Source organism: Oncorhynchus gorbuscha, linkage group LG09 (genome assembly GCF_021184085.1).
Source record: "Oncorhynchus gorbuscha isolate QuinsamMale2020 ecotype Even-year linkage group LG09, OgorEven_v1.0, whole genome shotgun sequence".
Classification (NCBI taxonomy): Eukaryota; Metazoa; Chordata; class Actinopteri; order Salmoniformes; family Salmonidae; genus Oncorhynchus; species Oncorhynchus gorbuscha.
Window position 1 is genome coordinate 59,236,207 of NC_060181.1, and position 17,044 is coordinate 59,253,250.

The 17,044-nt window shown below is 43.5% G+C and overlaps 1 protein-coding gene across 1 annotated transcript in view; it reads left to right on the forward strand.

The window, feature by feature from the left end:
* Positions 1–17,044, forward strand: part of LOC124043840 (sodium channel protein type 2 subunit alpha-like) — a 36,803-nt gene that overhangs the window by 7,106 nt on the left and 12,653 nt on the right. The window contains exons 7-18 of the mRNA XM_046362883.1: positions 2,020–2,214; positions 3,104–3,382; positions 3,954–4,325; positions 4,841–4,973; positions 5,091–5,329; positions 5,441–5,614; positions 5,746–6,102; positions 6,308–6,805; positions 10,711–10,843; positions 11,048–11,202; positions 11,506–11,679; positions 14,628–14,750. Coding sequence (XP_046218839.1) covers positions 2,020–2,214; positions 3,104–3,382; positions 3,954–4,325; positions 4,841–4,973; positions 5,091–5,329; positions 5,441–5,614; positions 5,746–6,102; positions 6,308–6,805; positions 10,711–10,843; positions 11,048–11,202; positions 11,506–11,679; positions 14,628–14,750 — 2,832 coding nt within the window. The remainder of the gene's footprint in view (positions 1–2,019; positions 2,215–3,103; positions 3,383–3,953; positions 4,326–4,840; positions 4,974–5,090; positions 5,330–5,440; positions 5,615–5,745; positions 6,103–6,307; positions 6,806–10,710; positions 10,844–11,047; positions 11,203–11,505; positions 11,680–14,627; positions 14,751–17,044) is intronic.

The following is a 17,044-nucleotide window of genomic DNA, read 5'->3' on the forward strand; positions in this document are numbered from 1 at the left end:
GAATCAACAACAAGTGGGACACAATCATGAAGTGGAACGACATTTATTGGATATTTCAAACTTTTTTTAACAAATCAAAAACTGAAAAATTGGGCTTGCAAAATTATTCAGCCCCTTTACTTTCAGTGCAGCAAACTCTCTCCAGAAGTTCAGTGAGGATCTCTGAATGATCCAATGTTGACCTAAATGACTAATGATGATAAATACAATCCACCTGTGTGTAATCAAGTCTCCGTATAAATGCACCTGCACTGTGATAGTCTCAGAGGTCCGTTAAAAGCGCAGAGAGCATCATGAAGAACAAGGAACACACCAGGCAGGTCCGAGATACTGTTGTGAAGAAGTTTAAAGCCGGATTTGGATACAAAAAGATTTCCCAAGCTTTAAACATCCCAAGGAGCACTGTGCAAGCGATAATATTGAAATGGAAGGAGTATCAGACCACTGCAAATCTACCAAGACCTGGCCGTCCCTCTAAACTTTCAGCTCATACAAGGAGAAGACTGATCATAGATGCAGCCAAGAGGCCCGTGATCACTCTGGATGAACTGCAGAGATCTACAGCTGAGGTGGGAGACTCTGTCCATAGGACAACAATCAGTCGTATATTGCACAAATCTGGCCTTTATGGAAGAGTGGCAAGAAGAAAGCCATTTCTTAAAGATATCCATAAAAAGTGTTGTTTAACGTTTGCCACAAGCCACCTGGGAGACACACCAAACATGTGGAAGAAGGTGCTCTGGTCAGATGAAACCAAAATTGAACTTTTTGGCAACAGTGCAAAACGTTATGTTTGGCGTAAAAGCAACACAGCTCATCACCATGAACACACCATCCCCACTGTCAAACATGGTGGTGGCAGCATCATGGTTGGGCCTGCTTTTCTTCAGCAGGGACAGGGAAGATGGTTAAAATTGATGGGAAGATGGATGGAGCCAAATACAGGACCATTCTGGAAGAAAACCTGATGGAGTCTGCAAAAGACCTGAGACTGGGACAGAGATTTGTCTTCCAACAAGACAATGATCCAAAACATAAAGCAAAATCTACAATGGAATGGTTCAAAAATAAACATATCCAGGTGTTAGAATGGCCAAGTCAAAGTCCAGACCTGAATCCAATCGAGAATCTGTGGAAAGAACTGAAAACTGCTGTTCACAAATGCTCTCCATCCAACCTCACTGAGCTCGAGCTGTTTTGCAAGGAGGAATGGGAAAAAAATTCAGTCTCTCGATGTGCAAAACTGATAGAGACATACCCCAAGCAACTTACAGCTGTAATCGCAGCAAAAGGTGGCGCTACAAAGTATTAACTTAAGGGGGCTGAATAATTTTGCACGCCCAATTTTTCAGTTTTTGATTTGTTAAAAAAGTTTGAAATATCCAATAAATGTCGTTCCACTTCATGATTGTGTCCCACTTGTTGTTTATTCTTCACAAAAAAATACAGTTTTATTTTTTTATGTTTGAAGCCTGAAATGTGGCAAAAGGTCGCAAGGTTCAAGGGGGCCGAATACTTTCGCAAGGCACTGTATATTAGCAACTGAGACTGAGAAGCTGGCCGTTTACTCTGGGCACCTTTTCATCCAAGCTACTCAATACTGCCCCTGCAGCCATAAGAAGTTAACTTCCACCTGCAGATATGGAATGTTTTCCACCAAATTGACTACTTCAAAATGTTGAAAGCCCTCAATGGTAGCCTGGTGGAACCAGCCTGATTGCCATTCTATTTACAGAATGGTTCCACAAGGCTACCTCTATGGCGCTGCCCTGGCTAAAACAGGCTTTGGGCCCAGGCTTTGGGCCCTCTATGAAACTCTATGGTTTGTCTGCTTCATGCCATGTGATATTGGAGGCTTTTTATTTTTAACATGTGGAAGGAACTCCTTGTGTTGTCATTGGACAGACCTATTTGAGCCAGCTTCTGTGCTCTGACAGTATATGTAGCGAATCTCTTGGGTATCGCTGAGAGATAGAGATGTGTTATAAGCGGTGTTGTTCCACACTGTCACTCTTCCAGACCCTGAGGGCTGCTGGGAAGCCATACATGATCTTCTTTGTGTTGGTCATCTTCCTGGGCTCCTTCTATCTTATCAACCTAATCCTGGCTGTGGTTGCCATGGCCTACGACGAGCAGAACCAGGCCACCATTGAGGAGGCTCAGCAGAAGGAGGAGGAGTTTCAGAAGCTGAAGAGACAACAGGAGGACGCACAGGTACAAGATGTCAGTCACGCCCTGAACATAGAGAGCCATTGTTTCTCTATGGTGAAGTAGGTCAGGGTGTGCCTGGGGGTGATCTAGTTTATATATTTTCTATGTTGGTGATTTGTATGTTTCCCAGTTAGAGGCAGCTGGTAATCATTGTCTCTAATTGGGGATCATATTTAAGTAACTGTTTTTCCCACCTGTGTTTGTGGGATATTATTTTGTGTTGTGTGCATGTGCATGTGCACCACTTAGTCACGTTTCGTTGTTTCTTTATTGTTTTGTTTTGCTTAAGTTTCACTTAGAAATAAAGATGTGGAACTCAACCTCCGCTGCGCCTTGGTCCGATAATTATTCAAGCGAACATGACAATGTCACCGATATAAATCCCATCATAAATTGGGTGGTTCAAGCCCTGAATGCTGATTGGCTGAAAGCCGTGGTATATCAGATTCTATACCACAGGTGTGACAAACATTGTATTTTTACTCTTCTAATTACGTTGGTAACCAGCTTATAATAGCAATAAGGCACCTTGGGTTTGTCATATATGGCCAATATACCACGGCTAAGGGCTATATCAAGGCACTCTGCGTTGCGTCGTGCGTAAGAACAGCCCTATAGTCATAGTATATTGGCCATATACCACACCTCCTCTGGCCTTATTGCATAATTATAGCACACCCATTTCAACAACCTTGGTCAAATGTTTTAAATCATTGTTAGTGTTATCTTATTTTGTTGGTGTTATCTTATTGTTAGTGTTATCTTATTTTTACCATGACCTGAAAATGCCCTGCATAAGCTTCCAATATTTTTCTGTCATTTCTGATGTGCTGCTGCTGAGTCTTGTGTTGCCCTTGACGACAGTGGTTTCTCTGTGTTGATTGGCTTACAGGCGGCGGCAGCGGTGACAGCAGGTGAGAGTGGGGAGTTCAGTGAGAGAGGGGAGCTCACTGACACCTCCTCCGAGGCCTCCAAACTCAGTTCCAAGAGTGCCAAAGAGAGACGCAACAGGCGCAAGAAGAAAAAGCAGAGAGAAGAGGAGGAGAGAGGGGACAATGACAAGTTTCACAGGTCTGAGTCTGAGGGCAGTATGCAAAAGAGTCGTTTCCGCTTCTCCATAGATGCCTCCAACCTGCTCAACTACGACATGAGATGTTCCACACCACACCAGGTCAGGCTCCTCTTCTTTTTTAACCTGCTCCTTTCCCCTATCTTTACCTTTCGCAATCAAAACGTTGTGTGTTCGCTGTATTGCTGTAATGTTGTGCATGCTGCACACTCCTTAGTGAGTCTACCCCTGATTGTCAGATTACTTGCATAATCATCAACATTAAGTTCAATTTGTTTTTTCTTTTTGATACATTTTATCCTCATCCTCATCATAATCATCATCATTATTTTCATCATCATTATCAATATCATCGTACGCTATCCTTTCCATTTTCAGCAGCACCATCATCTCTCAATTCCAAATTTTCCTTATCATCATAATCCCTATCATCATCAGCAGAAGCAGCAGCATTGTGCTTATCATCATAATCATCATTGTCCTCTTCCTCATGCTCTTGCACATTTCCTTTGATATTATCCCTGAGGTCATCCTCGAGATAATCAACATCATTGCGTCATCTTCATCACAATCATCATCATCTGCAGGACCCGCTCTTCGATCTTAAATTACTGCACTTCTCAACGCATGCTTATACCAGTGATAGGCACTGAGGAATGTCTTTCTTTCCCAGTCCTTCCTGAGTATCCGTGGACCCCTGTTCTCATCCAGACGAAACAGCCAGGCAAGCCTCTTCAGCTTCCGGGACCGAGCGCAAGACATGGGCTCGGAGAACGACTTTGCAGACGACGAGAACAGTACTTTCGAGGACAACGACAGTCGCCGGGGATCTCTGTTTGTCCCCCGGCGGAGCGACCGGCGCTCCAGCAACCTCAGCCAGAACAGCATGTCGTCACATGTCCTGTTGCCCGCCAATGGGAAGAAGCACAGCTCCGTGGACTGCAATGGGGTGGTGTCCCTGGTGGGCAGGGCTTCACTTCCCACATCACCTGAGGGACTCCTTCTGCCAGAGGTGACAGTAGATAAAGCCTCTACCGATGACAACGTAAGGAAGTTTGGTTTAGCCTGGATGACCTAGACCAGCTCTGTGCGGTTTCCAACCTGCCGAGCCTCTACTGTGCTTCTGCTGTGGTGTTCTAGTGTGTCTATTGTTGCATTCCCTTCTCTCCCTTTCTGACTGCACGTGTTTTCCTTGGTCTTATACGGTATACACGACATGCACACACTGAAAGATAACATAACATAACATGTGTTTCAACAAATGAAATAGAAGGCAGTCTAAACAGATCTAATTTTCATATAGATTGTCATGTATTCCACATATGTACGAACCTATTTCAGTATTGCTATTGATGTGTTTGCAAATACAGTATTTTGGGGAGGGGTTAACAGATAATAACATCCTGGTTAAGCGATTATTAAGCCTCTTGAACATGGCCATCTTTGGTGGTAACTTTGTGCCAACTGCTGATGCAATTGGTTTGTGTTGACTTATCAATCCATGGAAGATGCTTCCAAACAATGCAACTTCATGTAACAGATGAATCTATGTACGTCCAGGGCAACACTACGGAGCCAGAGTACAGAAAGGCCCGATGTGAATCGTACCAGGCCTCTATGAACTTCCTGGAGGACCCAGGGGCCAAGCAGAGGGCCTTCAGTGTAGCTAGTGTTATAACTAACACTTTGGAAGGTGTGTATGACTATACCATGCCCTAGACATCCCCTAAAACAAATAGCATGAATAGACTAAATGAGGACACATTCATAAAACACATGTTTTCGGTTATTTCTCCTCTATATGTATCAGAACTTGAAGAGTCGAGACAGGAATGCCCTCCTTGCTGGTACAAGTTTGCCAACACCTTCCTCATCTGGGACTGTTGCCCGGCATGGCTGAGGATCAAGAAGAGAGTCAAGATGATCGTGATGGACCCGTTTGTAGACCTGACTATCACCATATGTATTGTTCTGAACACAGTGTTCATGGCTATGGAGCACCACTCAATGTCTGGGGATTTCAAAAAAATGCTTTCTGTGGGAAACCTGGTACGCAGTCACGTCAATTGTTTTTTGCCATATCGCTTTGAATCGGCCATTTTGGAATCGCCATGACATGTTAATGACTGTTGTCACTGTTTTGTGTGTTGTTTTACTCAGGTGTTCACAGGTATCTTCACAGCTGAGATGTGTTTCAAGATTATTGCTTTGGATCCTTACTGTTATTTTAAGGAAGGCTGGAATATATTTGATGGTATCATTGTCAGTTTGAGCTTGATGGAGATTGGCTTGGCCAACGTGTCTGGAATGTCTGTCCTCAGATCATTCCGATTGGTAAGAGCAACGACACTACAGCACAGCATCCAATATGCTGCAGTTTCAGTCAATAATCACTGGTAAAAAGTAAAATGTCAACGTATTGGAATAGCAATGAATATTAATCCTATTCTTATCTTTGTATGCAGCTGAGAGTGTTCAAACTGGCCAAGTCTTGGCCCACACTGAACATGCTGATCAAGATCATTGGTAACTCAGTGGGGGCTCTGGGTAACCTCACCCTGGTCCTGGCCATCATCGTCTTCATCTTCGCGGTGGTGGGCATGCAGCTGTTTGGGAAGAACTACAGAGACTGTGTGTGTAAGATCTCTACAGACTGCACACTGCCCCGCTGGCACATGCATGACTTCTTCCACTCCTTCCTGATTGTGTTCCGGGTGCTGTGTGGGGAGTGGATCGAGACCATGTGGGACTGTATGGAGGTGGCTGGCCAGAGCATGTGTCTCATCGTCTTCATGATGGTCATGGTCATTGGGAACCTGGTGGTACGTTTACAGCTCTATACTGTATCTGTACTACTGTTAATCCATTGTATGTTTTTATCAATTACAGTAACTTTGAAACATTATGTGTGTGTGTGTGTGTGTGTGTGTGTGTGTGTGTGTGTGTGTGTGTGTGTGTGTGTGTGTGTGTGTGTGTGTGTGTGTGTGTGTGTGTGTGTGTGTGTGTGTGTGTGTGTGTGTGTGGCAGGTCCTGAATCTGTTCCTGGCCCTGCTGCTGAGCTCGTTCAGTACTGATAACCTGGCGGCCACGGATGATGACAGCGAGATGAACAATCTGACGGTGGCCATAGGCCGCATCCACCAGGGCATCGCCTTTGTCAAGGCCTTGGTGTGCCGCTCCTTCCACAGCATCTGTCTGAGGAAAAAGAAGGGGAGCCTGAACGAGGACAAGCCCCTGGATGACCTCCACAGAACCAACTACAACTCCAACCACACCACTGTGGAGATCATGAAAGACCCTGAATACGTGAAGGATGACAATGGCACCACCGGTGGGGTAGGCATGGGAGTGGGTAGCAATGCAGCAGGGAAGTACATAGTCAACGACAACACTGACTACATGCAGTTCATCCACAACCCCAGTCTGACCGTCACGGTGCCCATCGCTGTGGGGGAGTCGGACTTTGAAAACCTCAACACTGAGGACTTCAGCAGCGATTCCTCGGACATAGAGGGAAGCAAAGAGGTGAGCATGTTCGCTTCATTTGGACTGGCATGATTCTATGTGGAAGTAGTACACAGTCTGAGATTCTTGTACCTAGTTTGAAATCAACTGTTGATCTAGGTTTACAATTTGAAAAAAAGACAGTGACTTTATGAGCTGAAAAAAAGATAGTGATATTATGCAAATATCTGCTTGTTTGCTCTTGTTTGTCCACATTGTCTAACACAATTACATTAGAATGACTCATTAGAGACCATTTCACTTTTTCCAAGTGATGCAGTGTCTGAACATGGAGACAGCCAGAGCCAGGTGGTGCTCAAATATTATCATGTAATATTGTGTGTTTGGCACATTAGAGCTTAGGAAGCGGGAATTGCTGGCCTTTCACTCGCTGTTCACTGGGCGGTGTCAACCAGTTGCAGGTTATGGACGCAGAACCACCGCATATGTCAGAGAGTTCCCCAAAATGATGCGCAATGATGAAAATACTGTCATTATGTTTTCATCCAGGGAACAATAACATGTAGTCCCTCCAGTCCCCTCATCACAGTTTTAGATCATGTACTGGATTGACATCAATGAGAGATATGCAAGTCGGGGGTCATTTCGCAGACCTCATGTTAAGCTTGGGCCATTAGTGATTACTACGTTTCTGTACGTCTCCCGATGTCTCATCGATCTATGGCTTCTGATTTTATGGGCTGACAGAATAGAGCGAGAGGCAAATAGAATAGGAACGATGGATGAAGACCGATTCAGATATTGGCTGTGGTGTGGTCCACTGCGGATGCATCTTTTGCTTAAGATAAGTAGGATCTTCCATTGCAGTGGTCATGCTGGTGCACTTAACCCACGGTACATGGCAAGCAAAGCATGTGCATGTGACATTATGGATCCTCTGGAGTCCCTGTATACCATGACCCTTTAACGAGGAGAAGCTAGAGAGACAGGAAAATACTAGTCTTCAAATTACATTATGTGCCATTTAAGTCTAAGTGCTCTGCAGCTACATCCTCCTCTTTAGGGAGCTTTATTGCCTTGTGTTGTAGTAGATAGGCCCATTCATCTCTCTCTCTCTCTCTCTCTCTCTCTCTCTCTCTCTCTCTCTCTCTCTCTCTCTCTCTCTCTCTCTCTCTCTCTCTCTCTCTCTCTGAATATGGTATAAACTGAGGGCCTACTGTGAATTAGTATCTATGGTAACATTGTAGTCAGACAATCATAAAATGTCACTGTTACGGTGGTATTTAGCTGATGTTGTTGTACTCTGCTGTTCATGTTGTTATGGTGCTGTAATGACTATTTATCATTTTTATCATTTAACAATGATGACTTTTGTAAATTTGGTGAGACTGTATCTTCTACACCAAGTGTATTTTCTGAGAGGTTAATAATGTGACTAACATGCTTTGCTCCCAGACAAGGTAGCATGTGGCACAGTAACTTACCACACCTAACCCCATTTGTTATTGCAGCTGTTTCACAGACGCTCTCACGGTTTTCAATGAGAGGAGACTTGTAAGACCACTTTATTGTCCATAACACTAACCATGGAGGTTGCCTATTCCATTTACCAACAAAAGAACAACCTTTGTATTGGATTGCTCATCTATGTTTTGTTTCTGCTTGATCATACTTTCCTCCCTACTTCATTTATATTCGTTCAGCAGCCGTTCTGATGCTGCCAGCCCTGATAAGATTTTATTTCATTTTTGATATAAGGCTTCTTTGCAAATAATTTTTTTAATGAATGATCAACACCACCGTTTTTCCATCAATAGTTCAGCCCATGGTTATTATTTGGTTTTGTTCCTTTGGTTTGGTTTTTGGGGGGCTGGATTACTCAGCAGCCAGAGAGAACCCGGAGCTTTACAAATCTGACTGATATGCTGTAGAGTAATGGATTTTGAAGATCAAAATTCATTGGAGGAATGGTTCACAGCCCAAACATGTATTATGGCATTTTCATTTGACGAATATGATCCATAATGGAATGATGAAAGCAGATGATTACAAATGCTTATTTTTAAGAGGACCATCATTATTTCAATCAGCTGAGTTTCCAAAATTAATATTGTTGTTAGTAGGCATACCGTTATTAATGATGTGCAAGTAAGAATATAGAGTATAAATACTACTTATATGGTAATGACTAATTATATTTTACTTAGGTAGCTGAATAAGCTGAAGTCCAAAAGAGGTGCAACTTCTTGAGTTACTACTAAAAACAGATAGTAGAGTATAGTACAGTATGTGGTAATGAGAAGATATCATAGTGCCTACAACAGCACCTAAATTGAAGGTCAAACATCTCTATGATTCCGGTAGCTTAGTCAAATGGAGTATTCAGAGCATATATCATCGTAGCATGCACATCATTCCCCATTCTGCATTAGCTGGGTCCCATGACAGCTCAGTGCTGTTGCACTCTCCAGAAAGGCATTAAGGCTGCTCTCAGTTCAAGGCTGTTGGAAGACACACCCAGTAGAAAGACACCAAGTGCTTGAGGATAGACGGTGAATAAGCTGTATTGACATACCTCATACAATTGGCCCATGTTTGAATATTGTCAAGAGTGCATGGTGAAGTTGATACATTTTGTAATCCAGCACACCTCTTCGAAAACCATCCTTCCTCTAGTTATTACACTGTATTTAGGACATTTTCTAAGGACAATTTTTTATTGTCAAATGTTTATTTTTTATTTTTTAACCTTTATTTAACTAGGCAAGTCAGTTAAGAACAAATTCTTATTTTCAATGACGGCCTAGAAACAGTGGGTTAACTGCCTGTTCAGGGGCAGAACGACATTGGAGGCATTTTTTTAAACCCTTTTTTTACCAGTTAAGTTGACTGAGACCACATACATTTACACCAATGACCTGGAGAATAGTTACAGGGGAGAGGAGAGGGGATAATTGAGCCAATTGGAAGCTGGGGACGATTAGGTGGCCATGATGGTATGAGGTCCAGCTTGGACATTTAGCCAGGACAATGGGTTTCACACCCCTACACCCCCGATAAGTGACATGGGATCTTTTAGTGAATGCAGAGTCAGGACACCCGTTTAACGTCCCATCCCGAAACGAAAGACAGCACCCTACACCGGGCAATGTCCCCAATCACTGGGGGGGACATGTGTGATCCACATGGGTCCAAAAACCACAAAGGCCTTTGTAAAACCATATAGGATCTATAACTACATTATTTCCACAGTAAGATCACACTACTCTGTCAACTTATCTCGTCCTGGGTGTTTAATGCCCTGTCTCCAGGGAAGGTTTGAGTGATTAGGCAGTCCTAATCTGACACTAGCCTGGAATGCAGACTCCTTAGTGCCTGTCTTGGTTAAAGTGCACAACACTGTTATATCTGCTGTTAAGCTAATGCAGGCGACCCTCTTTTTAAAATGAATGAGGCTTGTCTACTGATTAGCAACCGGACATATGTGTTTTCATGTCAATGAGGGAAATGTAAAGGGAGGGGAAAAACTGGTTTGTTTGGGTCAAAAAGTCCTGGACATGAAAATACCGGAGCACACATGTTCTATCATTAAGATCACAAGCTTGGTTCAAACACGCACTTTTAGAGAACGCATGCCATGTAACTAAAGTGAAATCATTTTTACCTACAGCCTTTATCGAGATACAAATCTATTTTCTAACAGTGCTCATATACCAGCATCTCTTAGCCTACAATTGGACTTTGCAAACTATACGTGTCTCATCTCCTAAGCCTGTAGGTACTTTTGATTGATTCTGCATGAAATGATACAACTCTAAAGAAAGGCCCTGTGAGCTTACATATGGCAAGCACCCTTGCATCATTGGGTGATCCATTGTAATGAGGCTCCCGGGCAAATGTTAGCGTCCCAGGCCCTGTCACGGGTGTGCTATGCTAATGTTGCTGTGGCTTCGCTCCCCTTGCAGCAGCTAAGTAAAGACCGTCCACTGAGCTCATCAGAGGGCAGTACAGTGGACATCAGGCCCCCAGGAGAGAGAGAGGGCTCGGTGGACATGGAGCCTGAGGAGTCCATGGAAGCTGAAGGATGCTTCACTGATGGTGAGAGATACAATAGGCTACGTCTCAGGATGTGGATACTGTTTTTGTTTTTTGCGAATGGCTTCAGGCATAACGAGCTGGAACGCAGAAACAGAATGGGTCTGATCAGAACATAGTTAGACATGCATCATGGGAATTTCTCTGGGAATGAGGTGATCTTTTTAACAGAAGTATAATCTGTTTAGCTGTGCTGTCTGCTTTCAGACTGTGTCCGTAGATTCCAATGCTGCCAAGTGAACGTCGAGGAGGGCAAGTGGAAGATGTGGTGGACGTTGAGGAAGACCTGCTTCAGGATAGTGGAGCACAACTGGTTTGAGAGCTTTATCATCTTCATGATCCTGCTCAGCAGTGGAGCGCTGGTGAGTGGGGAAGTAATGATTTGGGGAAGGATCTGAAGCTACGAGAGAGAAGGGCAGGCAGGCAGATTCTCTTCCATAGTCTGACTTACAGTATTACCCTTATGAGAAACAATGGAGTAGAAATGCTGTGAGGGTTGCTCTATTTTTCAAAGCGCTTAGTACTGTGTAATTGACCATTCTGTGATCCCTTGACACAGAATTAACTGGTAACAGATCTGATGAGGCAGCAGCAGCTGCTCTGGTGTATGAGATTAGTGTGGGTTATAGGAAGTGATAATCGGATTGGCTTGTGTTTACACCAAGGCATTTGAGGACATCTACATCGAACAGAGGAAGACCATTAAGACGGTGTTGGAGTTTGCGGACAAAGTCTTCACCTACATCTTCATCCTGGAGATGTTGCTGAAATGGGTGGCCTATGGATTTGCCAAATACTTCACCAACGCCTGGTGCTGGTTGGACTTTCTTATTGTTGACGTGGGTATTTTTTTAAACTACCTCTTCACTTGCACAAAAAAAGAAGATACATACAGTGCATTCGGAAAGTATTAGTACCCCTTGACTTTTTCCACATTTTGTTACGTTATAGCCTTATTCTAAAATGGATGTAAAAAAATATATTAATAATACTAATCAATCTACTCACAGTACCCCATAATGACAAAGCAAAAATAGGATTTTAGAAATGTTTGCTAATATATAAAAACATATAAAACAGAAATACCTCATTTTCAGAACCTCGAAATTGAGCTCAGGTGCGTCCTGTTTCCATTGATCATCCTTGAGATGTTTCTACAACTGGATTGGACTCCACCTGTGGGAAATTCAATTGATTGGACATGATTTCGATAGGCACACATATAAGTTTCACAGTTGACAGTACATGTCAGAGCAAAATCCAAGCCATGAGGTTGAAGGAATTGTCTATAGAGCTCTGAGACAGGATTGTGTTGAGGCACAGATCTCGGGAAGTGTACCAAAAAATGTATTTTGCATTAATGGTCCCCAAGAACACAGTGGCCTCCATCATTCTTAAATAGAAGAAGACTCTTCCTAGCGTTGGCTGCCCGGCCAAACTGAGCAATCGGGGGAGAAAGGCCTTGGTCAGGCTGGTGACCAACAACCCGATGGTCACTCTGACATAGCTCCAGAGTTCCTCTCTGGAGATGGGAGAAACTTCCAGAAGGACAACCATCTTTGAGGCACTCCACCAATCAGGCTTTTATGGTAGAGTGGCCAGACGGAAGCCACTCTTCAGTAAAAGGCATATGACAGCCCGCTTGGAGTTTGCCAAAAAGGCACCTAAAGACTTTCAGACGATGAGAAACAATATTCTCTGGTGTGATGAAACCGAGATTGAACTCTTTGGCCTGCATGCCAAGCGTCAGGTCTGAAGTAAACCTGGCAGCATCCCTACGATGAAGCATGGTGGTGACAGCATCATGCTGTGGCAATGTTTTTCAGGAGACTGATCAGGATCGAAGGAATGATGAACAGAGCAAAGTACAGAGAGATCCTCTATGAAAACCTGTTCACCTTTTATTCTTAATACATTTCCAAACATTTCTAAAAACCTGTTTTTCCTTTGTGGGTACCTTTGGGGTACTGTGTGTAGATTGATGAGGAAAAATAATATTTAATGCATTTTCGAATAAGGCTGTAACATACCAAAATGTGGAAAAAGTCAAGGGGTCTGAATACTTTCCGAATGCACTGTACATATACAGTACCAGTTAAAAGTCCTGACACACCTACTCATTCAAGGGTTTTTCTTTATTTTTACTATTTTCTACTTTGTAGAAGACATCGAAACTATGAAATAACACATGGAATCATGTAGTACCCAAAAAAAGTGTCAAACGAATGCTGGGAACCACACATGCGGAGATCATCCATTCACCTACTCTGCGTCACACAAAGACATGGAACCAAAAAATCTAAAATTTGGACTGATACCAAAGGACAGATTTCCACCAGTGTAATGTCCATTGCTCATGTTGCTTGGCCCAAGGAAGTCTCTTCTTATTATTGGTGTCCTTTAGTAGTCGTTTCTTTGCAGCAATTCGACCATGAAGGCCTGATTCACGCAGTCTCCTCTGAACAGCTGATATTGAGATTTGTCTGTTCCTTGAACTCTGTAAAGCATTTATTTGGACTGCAATCTGAGGTGCAGTTAACTCTAATGAACTTATCCTCTGCAGAGGTAACGCTGGATCTTCCTTTCCTGTGGCGGTCCTCATGAGAGCCAGTTTCATCCTAGCTCTTGATGGTTTTTGCGATTGCACTTGAAGGAACTTTCAATGTTCTTGAAATTTTCCGGATTGACTGACCTTCTCTCTTGCCAAATTCGTTCTCATTGCTCTTGTTGTCCTTAATAGGATGTCAATGAGTGGAGCCGGGAGTGTCGTCAGCGAAATGGGACACCTGGGCCCCGGTGTATCCCGGGGATAAATACACCTTTCCGCCATACATTTAGGAGACTCTCTCCACACAGACACACTGATATTTTTGGTTGTGGCATTTTGTGGTTTGTTTTGGCACGTCTCAACACCCCTCATTATCACCATATATGCATGCAACCACTCACTTACACTACTGCACACACCATTGTTAATTGTTTTTAGTTTATTTCAGTTAATAAATATATTTTTGTTATTACTCGATCTCTGCGTTGTCTCCCTTTTTGTTAAGGGCTACGAGCTGGTTCGTGACAAAGTTATGATGGACTGTCATTTCTCTTTGCTTATTTGAGATGTTCTTGCCATAATATGGACTTTTACCAAATAGGGCTATCTTCTGTATACCACCACTAACTTGTCACAACACCACTGATTGGCTCAAATGCATTAAGGAAAAAATTCCACAAACTTTTAACATGGCACACCTGTTAATTGAAATGCATTCCAGGTGACTACCTCATGAAGCTGGTTGAGAGAATGCCAAGAGTGTGCAAAGCTGTCATCAAGGCAAAGGGTGGATACTTTGAAGAATCTCAAATATAAAATATATTTTGATTTGTGTAACACTTTTTTGGTGACTACAGGATACAGGATTCCAGATGTGCTATTTCATCATTTTGACGTCTTCACTATTATTCTACAATGTAGAAAATAGTAAAAATAAAGAAACCCTTGAATGAGTGTCCAAACTTTTGACTGGTACTGTATGTCTTTTTCACCTCAACCGAAGAAGACTCTGGCTTTAGGACCACTTCAAAGCTAAGCCAAGTTCTTATTGTCCAATACGATATCAAAATCAGCTTGTAATTGCAAAGACATTGTATTGTTGTTTCATTGTTGAAATGATACTGTAATGTAGTCAAGGCGAGACAGTGACCCATGTCCTGGTTTCCAGCCTCCGCTCTGCCTCCACTGAGTGTCAATCAGCTAGTCACGTGTCTCATGATGACATCATTCTGTTTACAGGTCTCTTTGGTCAGCCTTGTGGCCAACGCCCTGGGCTACGCTGAGCTGAGTGCCATCAAGTCCCTGAGGACGCTGCGAGCGCTGAGGCCCCTGAGAGCGCTGTCCCGCTTCGAGGGCATGAGGGTAAGTGTCACCAGACCTGGGGCCTCATTTAGAACCATTGGGTAAATTTAACAGTAAATATCTGCGTGCGCCATTTCTGAAAAAGACTGCACTCACACAAAAATATTGAGATTTAGAAACATACAAGTTTCCTGTTATAAATCAGACCTGTCGTGAAACTGTGGACGTGTAAACCAGCATAACTAATGCCCATAATTCATGGTTTTATGGTGACATTTTTATGGTGACATTTTTTTGGTATATTTGCTATATACATTAGAAGTATTGGAATTTGGCCAAGACAGTATCTAACAAAATAGCAATGCATGGCAACCTTGATCAAATGTTTTTGGAGGGGTTGGCAGAATATTTTGCTGAATCTCAAATCAAATCAAATTTTATTTGTCACATGCGTTGAATTCAACTGGTGTAGACCTTGATGCTTACATTCTAGACCTTAACCAACAATGCAGTTTTAAGAAAAATTTGTGTTAAAAATACATAAAAATAAATAAAATAATAATAATTAAAGAGCAGCAGTAAAATAACAGTAGCGAGGCTATATACAGGGGACACCGGTACAGTGTCAATGTGCGGGAGCACCGGTTAGTCGAGGTAATATGTACATATATGTGGAGCTAAAGTGACTGCATAGGTCATAAACAGAGAGTAGCAGCAGCGTAAAAGAGGGGAGACGACGACAATTGAAATAGTCTGGGTAGCCATTTGATTAGCTGTTCAGGAGTCTTATGGCTTGGGGGTAGAAGCTGTTGAGAAGCCTTTTGGACCTAGACTTGGCACCCTGGTACCGCTTTCCGTGCAGAAGCAGAGAGAACAGTCTATGACTAGGGTGGCTGTAGTCTTTCACAATTTTTAGGGTCTTCCTCTGACACCGCCTGGTAATAGAGGTCCTGAAAGGCAGGAAGCTTGGCCCCAGTGATGTACTGGGCCATACGATCTACCCTCTGTAGTGCCTTGCGGTCAGAGGCCGAGCAGTTGCCATACCGGGCAGTAATGCAACCAGTCAGGATGCTCTCGATGGTGCAGCTATATAACTTTTTCAGGATCTAAGGACCCATGCCAAATCTTTTCAGCCTCCCGAGGGGGAATAAGCTTTGTCGTGCTCTCTTCGCGACTGTCTTGGTGTGTTTGGACCATGATAGTTTGTTGGCGATGTGGACACCAAGGAACTTGAAGCTCTCAACCTGCTCCACTACAGCCACTACAGCCCAGGCGTGATCAGTCCTCCTTTTCCTGTAGTCCACAATCATCTCCTTTGTCTTGATCACGAAGAGGGAGAGGTTGTTAACCTGGCATCTCACGGCCAGGTCTCTGACCTCCTCCCTATAGGCTGTTTCATCATTGTCGGTGATCACACCTACCACTGTTGTTTCATCGGCAAACTTGATGATGGTGTTGAGTCGTGCCTGGCCATGCAGTCATGAGTGAACAGGGAGTACAGGAGGGGACTGAGCATGCACCCCTGAGGGGCCCCGTGTTGAGGATCAGCATAGCGGATGTGTTGTTATCTCCCCTTACCACCTGGGAGTGGCCCTTCAGGAAGTCCAGGATGCAGTTGCAGAGGGAGGTGTTTAGTCCCAGGGTCCTTAGCTTAGTGATGAGCTTTGAGGGCACTATGGTGTTGAACGCTGAGCTGTAGTCAATGAATAACATTCTCACAAAGGTGTTCCTTTTGTTCAGGTGGGAAAGGGCAGTGTGGAGTGCAATAAAAATAGGGTCATCTGGGGATCTGTTGGGGTAGTATGCAAATTGGAGTGGGTTTAGGGTTTCTGGGATAATGGTGTTGATGTGAGACATGACCATTCTTTCAAAGCACTTCATGGCTATAGACGTGAGTGCTACTGGTTGGTAGTCATTTAGGCGGGTTAACTTAGTGTTCTTGGGCACAGGGTCTGCTTGAAACATGTTGGTATTACAGACTCAGTCAGGGACAGGTTGAAAATGTCAGTGAAGACATTTGCCAGTTGGTCTGCACATGCTCGGACTACACCTCCTGTTAACCCGTCTGGCCCTTTGGCCTTGTAAATGTTGACCTGTTTAAAGGTGTTACTCACATTGGCTATGGAGAGCGTGATCACACAGTCGTCCGAAACAGCTGATGCTCTCATGCATGCTTCAATGTTGCTTGCCTTGAAGCGAGTATAGAAGTAATTTTGCTTGTCTGATAGGCTCGTGTCACTGGGCAGCTCGTCGGCTGTGCTTACCTTTGTAGTCTGTAATAGTTTGCAAGCCCTTCCACATCCGACGAGCGTCGGAGCCGGTGCAGTACGATTCAATCTTTGTCCTGTATTGAT